This window comes from Ammospiza caudacuta, chromosome 1 (assembly GCF_027887145.1).
Source record: "Ammospiza caudacuta isolate bAmmCau1 chromosome 1, bAmmCau1.pri, whole genome shotgun sequence".
NCBI lineage: Eukaryota > Metazoa > Chordata > Aves > Passeriformes > Passerellidae > Ammospiza > Ammospiza caudacuta.
Window position 1 is genome coordinate 17,871,989 of NC_080593.1, and position 11,754 is coordinate 17,883,742.

The 11,754-nt window shown below is 46.7% G+C and overlaps 1 protein-coding gene across 1 annotated transcript in view; it reads right to left on the minus strand.

Annotated features, from left to right (window-relative positions):
• The window catches only part of GPR158 (G protein-coupled receptor 158), a 185,569-nt gene extending 177,969 nt beyond the window's left edge, over window positions 1-7,600 (minus strand). Inside the window, exon 1 of the mRNA XM_058809567.1 lies at window positions 6,729-7,600. Coding sequence (XP_058665550.1) covers window positions 6,729-7,600 — 872 coding nt within the window. The remainder of the gene's footprint in view (window positions 1-6,728) is intronic.
• Between the last annotated feature and the right edge of the window lie 4,154 nt (window positions 7,601-11,754).

Consider the following 11,754-nt stretch of genomic DNA (forward strand, 5'->3'; position numbering starts at 1 on the left):
AGGATAGGCTCTACCAAAACCATTTCAAACACCTCAGAAAGTGGAAGGCTGAAGTAGAATCTCTAACACAATACACAACCAAGATACAAAAATTGCTCAGAGCCGAGACAGATTCTGACAAAAATGAATTCTTTTCATCTATCTTGAAAGAATCAATTCAGCAAAAATCAGGTTTCACATGCAGGGAAGTTAGCAAGTTGGACTTCACAAATGAGTGGCCATAACAAAGTCTGCAAGTGATAAAAATGTTTAATGTAACCTACAACTAAACCTGGCTGAGGTAGAAAAGATGCAGTAAAACACTTTGGAAAGTATTAATTCAAGAATCTGGGATCTCCCAATGAGTTTAGATTCATGAAGTGAGTTTAAAATAGAAAACTATGGAACGCAGAATAGATGGCTATAATGGAACATATAAATGTATTACGGAAAACAATGCTAAACTACATAGTAGAAGACAAAAATGTGTTAAAACATGGATAAGAATCATGAAGGAAGTATTCATGAAGGAATCATGAATACTTACTATCCAGTCATTCAGGTGAAATCTGAAAGAAAACAATTTCTTTTTGTTGCTTATCATTGGTAAATTGGACATAACCAGGACAGAAGAACTTGACAATTTTCTTTTAGTACCTGCCAGAAGCTGCTTTTGGAGCAAGGGCCATGGAACCTTTTATTTGACATAACAGAGCAATACATTTTTTCTTACATTCAGGAACATTTCTATCTCAGCCCATGCTCACAAACAGAATAGATGACAGTCCTGGAGCTGAATCCCAGATAGTAAGGACTGCCACATGCCCATCCCCTTCAAAAGTGCTTTCATAACCTGCTGTGCTGGAAGTGTGGCCCAAGGGCGATGGGGGTGGAAAACACAGGAGTTGGAAACAGAAGTTTGACCCAAAAAACCAAAAATTGCTTTTATTGCAACTTAGCATGTGCTAGGTAATTGTGGACATGAATGCAGTATGTGTTTCAATCCTGTCATGGCCATATTTAACTTTCTTCCAAGACCCACTCCTGTTTCTCCAATACTGAAGGAAGCTGAATCATGGTTCTGAAAGAGAAATCCATATTTATTGTTCCCTTCCTATGTTTCATCAACATCCAGTTTTCTATCCCTCTCCATGACCTCATATGAAAAATGCTGGCAGGGACATAATTAATTGCCTAGAAAATACTTAAAATATCCTGAGGGTTTCCACAAAGAGACAGCATAATAAGAGACTTTAACTTCTTTTCAGGAACACAAACCCAAGACTTTCAGAAATTCTAGAAAATAAATTATTCCTTTTCATTTTTGAAACCTGTTCTAAATCCACCCACACCTTCAATCAAGGGCCAAGACATGTTATAAAAAATGTCAACCTCAATTTAAAAATACTTTCTGCATTATACAACTAACATCATTTCACAATGGCACAAAAAATTTAAAAGACTCCTTAAACAATTAAAATTAATTTTCTCTTAGCTCGGTACCCAGACTAAAGAGAGATTGGGGGAAACTAAAAAAGGGGGTAAAGGAAGAAATTAAACCATGTCTAAAAGAAAAAAGATTACCCAATTTTAAAATTCTTTTTTTCATGTCTACATTTGTTTGGATTTTTTTACCAAGTATTTTAATAGCAGTGAAATAGTTAGCAGAATAATAAATCATATACAATCCCTAAGAAATTATTTATTTGTCATAAGTACTTCTACCTCCATGGTTTAATCTGCCTTTAGTAATGTTTCTTTAACTAAGAGTCCCATCATAGTCCAACACTGGAGTGGTCCAAGTAATTGTTAATGGTACAGCAGAAATCACTACATTATCCTGCCTTTAGGGAAGAAACAGCTCAATTTAACTGTGCAGTAAAGATTATCTTTGCATCAAGGGATATCTTTCCAATAACTGAGAGAAGGAGCAAACCTCTGGGAGGCAGAAAATATTAAGATATGGCAAAATCTGGCCAAACTTAAGAATCAAGTCACCTGTAAATGATCCAGAACAAGACTCCATTCAAAAATAAAATTAAATTAAAACCCAAAACCCAAAACAAAAACAACAACAAAAAACCCCAGCCACCTCCAACTTACTCAGCTTGCTGATTGAGTACCTTTCTGCCAAAACAGACATTATTGCATTGGATTCTCCCTTAAAACCTTTTAAAAAGATAGTAAATGCTGTGCTGAATTTGGCAAAAAAACCAGCTGGAATATGGTGGGAGGGGGAAAGAAAGTCAGTGCTTCATATCCTGAAGAAAATCTGACCTCCACAATGAGAAATCATGAAAGACCAATGACCAGTTCCCAAAATGTAGATGTATTTCAACACAATGTTAAAGAAAATGAGAACAGCACACAAGGGAACATTTTGAACTGCAAAAGCAGCAACTCATTCATCAGAGTTTGGGGATAATTGATGTCATTGCACAAGCCTGAAACAGCGCACATGAATCTGACTAACCATGCTCAGGAAATTCTGGAACAGGACCTGAGAAGAGGGACCATGGCAACAGAGAGCTCATGGCAGACTAAGAAAGCCAGTTTGTGTAGTCTAGTAAACAAAGGTGGTGAAGGGGCCACTGCCTATAAAATCAGGGCAGTAAACACCAGCTGAGGGTGCTAAGTCAGATGGAAGACAGTTCTGGACCAGAACAAATGCATGAGAACTGACTGCAAGTGAATAAATTCAGATCAGAAATCAGGAGAAGTTGTCCAACCCTTAGGTCCAGCATGCCAGTGGACTGAAGAGTCAAGAGGGAAACCCACCTACTTAAAAGATGGAGATTTGTCAACTGATGACATTAAGTGGGCTTGTGACAGCAGAAGACTGACTCAGTGACCCAGGAGGACATTTTTTAACTTGTGTGTTCCTATTAGCTGACTATTTAGTCATCTTTCTTCTAGATTAAGATATGACCTTTCCCACTTGTCTCCTGGACTGCTAAAGCAACAAAGACCTCTCATTTCTTCCTCCAGGCACCAAGGAAATATTTTTAGAAAAGGAATTGTATTTACCACATGCAACTTCTCAAACTTTTCCACTTTCTCAGTGGGGCTGCAAGGAGGACAGTTGGGTCATCACATGCCATAAAATATGGTTCATTCTGACCATGTGATAGGGAGTGGCAGAGGAGGGGCACAGAAGACCTGTGACAGATGCTCCTGTGCTCTACCCCCTGCAGCACTACAGCAGTAGAGGGATTAGACACATTAGGTTGTGAATTTCAGCTGCAAATGGCATCAGTTTAGACAGGAGGGATGGGTAACATCAAGTGATTACTTTGAGTCTCTGTGGATCCTGATTTCTGAACGGGAGCCTACACAGCACCTTATAAACAGTAACGCTCTCTGCATGCATTTTGGGTGGAAAGACCAGCAAACAGAGACAACACAATATGAGCAAGCACTGCAAAGAGCTGCAGAGAGCCAGCACTGCTAGCTTGGCATTGTACTAGGCTAATGTGGCCCTGAACAGCTTCTGGCACACTTATCAGTACAATCAAGTTGCCTTTGGTTTCTCCACTTCATCTCACTATTTATCTACAGCGTTGGTCATGGCAAGACAACCACATTCTCCCCTTGGTCTTCACTTAGGGCAGTTTGGCAGCAATCTTTTGGGAAGGGGACAGGTGAAATTGAAGACAGATGAGCTGCTGGCAGGAGCCCCCTGGCCTGTAACACTACCATCCTCAGGCCAAAAGCACTGTAACTCTTCACAATGTTAAGAAGAAAACTTTGCTGCTTTGTGCTGCACTTTGGGAGCATCACTGACAACAGCACTGCAGCAGCAGCATGCACTGAACACAGCCAGCAGTAGTTACCATTATTGCCTTCATTATTCAGTATCACTATTGCCCTCATTAACCTCTTCCCATTGCCATGCCACATGAACAAACCCTTCTGCTACTGCCACAGAAGAGATACCAAGAAGGAGCAATGGGCTTTTCCTTCTGTAATGTGAAAGAGCTCTCTCTCATGGATATGGCATGCTCCTGGAATGTATCCCACCCTAAAGTACCATGCCTTAAACCTAATGGGAGGAAAGAAAGTACAAAAACTGTTAAAATAATATTAAAGAGGCATACACTAAAATACCATTAATGATATCACACCAGACTACTAAATGGGAGGAGCATGGTAACTGATTCATTAAAAAGTTTCTAACACATAGTTCAAAGATATCTTTTTGGGAGAACCAACATAGCTGCCCCAAAAGATGGAGAGTAGTGAACACTGTTTTTTCATATGGACTTTAAATAAGAATTTAAAGTCAAAATATTGTGTCACTGAAAGACTGACAGTGAGAGGAAGTAAGCTTACTTCAAGAGGCATCTTATAGTAATTCACACAACTAATTTTCCAGTAACCACACTAGATGTCACATTTTTCATGTGCTCATGCTTTAAGCCATTTTTTCTCTTAAAAATTCACATTGAGGCTGTGTACCTATTAAGTAATGAAAACATCGTGTAAATATTGAAACAAACTACAAGTCTTGGAAGCATATTTTGTGTATACCATTTTCTGTGTCGCTGAGAAGTTACTTTCTCAATATCCCAAGTCATAACCTTGTATTAAAGCCCATCTTTCATCCAGCATACCTCAAATCAGGAACACAGGAACTATCCTTCAGCCTTGCCAGAACATGTATGTATTTATAATTTTACTTCTTCTACCTGCCTCTTTAATAGTTTGGCAAAATAACATAACCCCTTTTTTAGAAATGCTTACAAACTCATCTCTGTTGATACAACAAATCTTTGTTAGTTTTGCCCTAACTGTTCAGTATAACAGCAACACAACACTTTGAACTTGCACAGCATACTCCATCTCATGACCTTGTAAATATGAAGTGGTTCTCCAAGCTCAGATGAGCTCAGAATGCCCCTTGAAGTGTCAGAGACATAACAGGTTATTCCATTTCTTCCCTGGCAGTGACCCCCAGGTGGCAAGCAGAGGCTGGGAAGATGAGGCAGGGAGGGAAGGCAGTGCTCTGTACTGCATCCAGGAGGACATCTACTGGTTGTCGTGGCTGGCCAGGGTTGTGCCAAAACAGATCTGGTGCGTTCTGCACGCCAAAGCTACCACAGCAGAAAGCTACACCACTGAGATGCTTCCTGCCATCACAGAATCTTGGCACAGAGCTGGGATTGGAGCTTCGACTTTTCCCCTTTAAAACATGGGTTTATTTCCTCTTCAATTAAGTCAAGATTGAAGCGTCTTTGAGTTCAACTTTATATCGAAATTTATATTCTCAGAGAGCTGGTTTGTGGCTGCCACCACACCTGCAGCCTAGTGGCTCTGCCAAACTCTATCTCCAACAAGAGAATATCAGCCTACATTAACTCTCATCCACATCCCAAAGTTCATCAAACGTTGAACATTGCATTTCAATGATCTCTGACGAGCTTCCCGACTTCTCTGGACTCCCTAGGGTCCAGAAGAGCGCTACAGTAGACCTATTCCTGGGTTTTGGTCTCAAGAGGAATTCAGCAACAAACAGCCTACAGCTTAGCTCATTTTACCTTAACCCTATCATCCCCATAAGCGTGAAAATTTCAGGGCAAAAGGTAATTCAACAGAGAAATAAGCAGCCATTATCCATTCAACAAATTTTGGTTTTTTTCAGGAATTTATTACTGAACTCATATCTTTTTGATTACATTGGATTTCAGACTAAGCCAAGAGAAACAGCATTTGCAGACATTATTGCCTTGCCACCTAGGTGTGGCAAGATCTCCTTGGAGTCTGCTACATTCTCATCAATCTTTACCTGCTACTAATTGATAGCACAAAAGAAATCCTGTGCTCCTCTCTCATCCTGAGAAACGCCAGCTGCTTCTGGGCAGTGCACATTCCCCACTGGACAGAGCTACCTGTGAACCCCTTACAAGAGTGCCGGGGGAAAACTGGCATCTCACACTCCACAGGTTGCTCTCATTTAAGCAAATCTCTCTTTGGGGTCAAAATACAAAGACACAAGAAAGAGCCTTTCTCTATCTTCCTCTCTGTTAGTTGCAGCTCAGTGGCAAAGTACATAAAAGCAATAAAAAGTAAATGAACCAATAAAAAAAGCAAACCTTTACATATGCCAGGTACCAAATATAAAGCTGGAGGTGCAAAAGGAAAGCTCTCCTTCTGCCACTTCAGCTTATAGCCACATGAACTATGACAGAACAAGAGTCACCAGCACCTACAAGTGTACTACCACTGACCAGGCTCGAGCACCCCACAGTGGATGCGCTCTGGAGACCAGAAACAGCACTTTACCAGCACTAGTAATGTCATTAATTACTGGGAATGTTATTTCCCAGCAGGTTAAAAGCATAGCTGAGGTCTAGCTAGGTTCAATTTCGCAGTATAATAAGAAATAACTCAGTGAGCATTTTTCTCTTACAGACACAGATAAACTTCAACTGGCAGCTGCCGCTCTCCTCTCCCCACAAGCCCACCAGGAACGTAACCCACATGCACGCCTGCTCCAATGGGAGCAAAGCAAACGCTGTCTTACAGACGGAGACAACAGCGATGCTTTTAAGGAGCAACAGCTCCCGAAGGCACCGCTCACCAGAAAGGCCTGAGGCTGCTCTGCGCTGTGACAGCAGCCCGTGCGCCTGGGGTTGATCAGGTCACCCAGAGACCACAATGCCCTTCCCTAGGAGGGGGCAGAACCAAACCCCCATCCTGCTTCCCCCCATCCCCTTCTCGACGGAAAGTAAAGGGAACACTCCTCTCACCTGAACTCGGGCAGGAGGTTTGGCCGCAGCCCATAAAAAGCCGCCGAGAGAGTCACAAGCCAGCCGGGTTTGTAATTCCCATTCTCACACTCCAGGTATGGTGAGGACCACCGGATATGGTTCTTATCAGCAGTGAAGCTCTCCCGCCTCTTCCAACTGTTTTCCAAAGTTTTGGGGCCCGTGTTTAAGACCTTCCTGTGCAGATGCGGCCTCCACTTGCGCTTCAAGCTGTGGAACCACTCCGTTTCTACAGAGGCGTTAGCCAGGCGGTGAGCCGTGGAGGACAAGTCCTGCAGGAGGACCTGGCTCTCGTGCCTGCTGGCCTGGAGGAAAACCTGGGGAGTGGAGGAGAAAGGCTCCGTGCTGAAAGTGATAGCAGCCCGGGAGATGTTGGGGTCCTCCTCCACCAGGCTCCTGATCAAGGCGCGGTACCACTCCAGGTCCTCCTGCAAGTTCTGCTCCCGCGACTTATTGCTCTGGAGGATCATGTTGAGTAAGTTGGTGGCGTGGGTGAGGGTGCCCAGGGCGCCGTGCAGGGAGGGGTGCGAGGTGAAGCGCGACTTGCCGGCGAGGCTGGCCAGCTCGTACCGCCCGGAGCAGTTGGCTCGCCGCAACTCCCGGGAGTCGCCCGTGTAGAGGAACGAGGCCACGTCCTGGGGCACCTCCTCGGCGAGCCGCTGCGCCAAGATGGTGCTCTCTGTAGAGCGGCTCCGCGGAGCCGGCAGAGGCTCCCGGCTCTTGATGTGGTTGTAAATAGGCTGCTTCCCTCCGAGCGCTCGCTCCCGGCCGCGCACTGCCTGCCCTTGGTCGCCGGCAGACCCCAGCCCGCGCTGGGCGAGGAGCAAGAGGAGAAGGAGCCGGAGCAAAGCCATGTCCCCCGGTGCTGCCGGTGGCGCCGGCACGGCGAGGCGGCTGAAGATGAGCTTCGCGCAGGCGGCCGCGGCGCAGGGGTGCGAACGCGCAGAGGCGGCCGAGCGGCAGCGGGGCGGAACGCGACCCCCGGCCCGCGAGTCACCTGTGGCGGTGCCGCCCGCAACCTCCCCAGCGCGGGGCTCCGCACAGCCCCACCGCCGGCGCGGAGCGGCGCGCAGCCCCTCCGGCGACAGCAGAGCCGAGCCCTCCTGCGCCTCCTCCCGCCGCGGCCACCGCGCTCACTGAGCTCCTGCCCGGCGCAGCGCGCAGGGGCGGCGGCGCCCGCGCCCGGCGCAGCGGCGGGTCCCCCCGCGACGCCCCGCCGCCGCCCGCGCTCCGCCGCTCCGCATCCTTCGAGCGCCGCTGCCGGAGAGGGGGGCCCGTGGCGCGGGACTGCCACTTGCTGCGGGGATCGGCGGGCGGGGCTGCTGCCGCGGAGCCAGCGGACAGGCGCCCGCCTCCGCCAGCGCTCGGCTCTGCGAGCGAGGGCGCCCGGCCGTGGGAGGACGGATGGTCACCGGGCGGCTCCGCCACGGGCAGCCCCACACCGCGCGGCGCTGCTCACCGCCGGCCCTTATAGGTGTACGCCAGGCAGCGGCCGCCCTATGTGGCCGCCTCGCCTGTCAGTCAGCCGGCAGCCACTCACGGGGCGGGAGAACGGTGCCGTGCGATGCTGGGGGAGGCGGCGCTGCCGCCGCGGAGAGGCGTCGAGGCACCTGGCTTCACCTGCAGCCGGCTCAGCCTAGGACGAGGGCGGGGCAGGCGCCCGCCCCGGTGGGAGCCGCTCCGCTTTCCCGGGGCTCGGGAGTGCGGGCGGGGAATCCGCGGGGGCCCCGCCGGGCCCGGGGGTCGCCCGCGGCGCGTGGCAGCGACACCTGGTGGCCGGGCGTGGGGCGGCACCTCTGCGGCGGGGGCGAGCGCGGGAGCGGGGGCGCGGTGGCCCGAACGCCCGGCTCCGTGAACGCCCGGCTCCGTGAACGCCCGGCTCCGTGAACGCCCGGCTCCGTGTGCCCCCTCCCTGCGGGCAGCTGGAGAAGCCCGGCGCTGCGGGGGAAGGCAGTTCAGCCAGATCTGCAACGTGGGCTGATGCCTGTCAGAGCTGCGTGCCGCTGGGGGAAGGCGCTCCCGCTTCCAGCGTTTCTCGGGTGGGTGGAGGGGGCGCAGCTGATCCTTGGCTGCCCCCGGGACGCGTGGGACCGGCCGGGCTGCCCAGGAGGGAGGAGTTTGGCCAAGGGAACGACGTTTGTGTGGGAATGAGCAACTGCGCCTTCGGGATCTCCGGGCCCGTCGCCCGCCGGCGCCTCGCCCGGGCTGCCCCACTGGCCCCGGGCACGGAGCGCATCTCCCCGGAACGGGCGCTCAGCCGCCTTCCCTCTCCTGCAGCTACGGTGGCTGCCTCGTTGTGTTTCTGTAACTATGATCTTTTTTTCCCTTGGTGTTTTAACTCCAAGGTGCTAATTCCTACCGCTGTTTTCAAAACTAAGTCCTTAATCCTGTGGCTTTTAACGTTGACCTTCAGAGCACCTGTGTGGAGCTGAAGCAGCACAGGCTGATCGCTCAGCTTTCCTCCTCTGTGGAAACCCCCTTGGAATAATATAAATGCATAGGAGACATTGTTAGGATTTTCCAGATAAGCCATCATGATTAGTAATAAGAACCTAGTTTGGTAAAACATTTCAACGTGTGTTTAACTTTGTACATTTTCTTTGGCAGAATTATGCACCTGCTCAATATCTTACTAATGGATGAGGGATTTGTGACAGGAGACAGCAAAGGGTGAGTTTTGGAGGAGGTGGTCCATGGCAAAATCTCCTAACTACATTCCATTCCCATTTAATATAAAATTCCCTTTTGGAATTCAAAAGTGCAGATGAAAAGAGTAGTAAAAGAGGACCTTTTTTTTTTCTTTTCTCCCCCCCCCACACACACGTGCATGCACATCCTAGGAGCAGATTTCAGTTATGCAGAATATATTATCTAATTTTAAATCACTGACAAGTTATATCTGCTCCTTAAAACATAATCTTATTTTAGAATTATTTGAAATGACACTTGACAGAATAGTCACTCTAAGATAGCTAAATGTAAATTACATTTGCAGTCCATATATCCTAGTGATGCTATGCATTTTCTCTTTATCTATGGACACCTTTAATAATTATAATATTGCTGGTTAAGAGAGAAAGTTATAAATTATTTTTGTCTCTTGCTGCATGCAATTGAAGAGGATATTCAACACGTAAGAATAATTTCCTTGTACTGAGCTTTCCCTCAAGTGCATAGTTTGTGAGGTTATTTAGAAACCGCTTATACTGAGAAGCTGATAGTTACAGTTTAGCACAGCACAGGGAGTCTGTATTTCCAAGTCTGCTCTCAGCAAATACCTAAAGATGCATCATTTGCTGTAGATAAGAGAGAACTAGGGCTTTAGAGAGCAGCAGCTCTCAGGGCAGAGCTAAACTAACGTGGGATCTGTTACAGGGAGAGATATCACTGGCATCATAAATAAACATATTTTTTAAATGTTGTGCCTGGGCTGATTCTCTTTATTGACAGACAAGGGCTGCTGTAAAGGAAAGGTTAGTTCCCTGTTGGAAATTCACTTTCCCTACTTTAGCCTGACTATTAATACCTGTCTGAATTGCACTAGGCCTGCTCAGTGGCCACATTCACACATTGTCAGGATAATCAACTATCCCTTTAATGTACTTGTATGGTAAGTTCCTTGTATTTCCTGATCACCTCATGGTCCTTCCTCATACCCTTCTACAGATGGCACTAACATCCCAGAAGCTGCAGTTCTTAACCCAAAGGTTTGCCAGGAGCAAAGACCCAAATGGGTCAGTGCACACCTCCAGATGCTGGAAGTCTCCCTTAATCTCAAGCATTAGAAGTCTCTCTTTTTCCTGTCCTGTCAGTCTGCTCTGGGTGTTTGTTCTCTATGCTGGCATTTCTGAGTCAGAGGGAGAGGATGAGGGGTTTATTGAGGACTTTCTCATTCCAGGTGCCAGGATCATGGCTGAGTCTTGTACACCTGTACCACACAGGGTGGAAAGAGGCCTCCTTTATTCTGCAGGGCTTCCTTCTGCAGTCAGTTCAGAGCTGATCCCAAACAGCTACTGTGTACAGCCAGCTCCAAAATGAAACACAAACAGATTTTAAGCCATTGCAAATGTGCATTTTCTTACAGCTTTATAAACACTGTGCTGTGGGACCCAAAACCTACCATTCATAGCCCAGATCTGGGGAAGTGGCAATATGGAAATAAAGTATCCTCCTAGAGTAAGGAAATCCACCAAATATTTTATTTACTAAGGACTGGGAGAGGTGTAGAAACCTGTGATCCTTGTATTTTTTTATTTTAATATTAAAATGCATTAATACTTCTGGACTTTTATATGTAATCAGTTGAGTGTGTCAGAAATCTGTTCAGCTCTGACCAGGACAATGTGAAAATGGACCAGGAGACCCCTGAGAAACAAGATTGCTGTGACTGAATAATGTTTCTTATGTTCCTGCTTCAATTCTGCCAGAGGTGCTGCATCATGCCATTCACTGCAAGGAATCAGGAGGCATCTGACCACTGTCATGAATATCTCTGAGTTGTTACAACTATTGCAATTGCTTCACTCAATGTGCTTGTACATGAAGCATCTCAATTCACTGTATTGCCTATCAGGACTGAAGTCAGCTCTACATTAATCTAATTACAGTGTAGAAAGAACAGTAGTGCAAAATGTTAGCTGTTATTAACAGACTAGAGTAACCTACTTTCTTCAAATATGGCCTATGCAAAAAGATTGTGGTTTATCTGAACTGTCTGAACTGCTAAAAGCATCACAATTACTGCATTGTTAAACCAGTTGGGAGCAAGGAAAGACTGTTTTAGCTGTGAAATATATTTAAAGACTCATTTTTTAGTATTTGTCCTAAACTGTTTAGGAGGTGTACAGAGAATCCACACAAGAGTAAATGCCAAAACTTTTAATATTGTATTGTTGTATTTCTCTCACAAAAAACAGAGACAAATTGCTGCTTCTGGTATTTTAAAACACATGAAAAGCAAAATATTCTTAAAAGTACTCCTACTTTTAGCTTGATTACTTAAACGTAT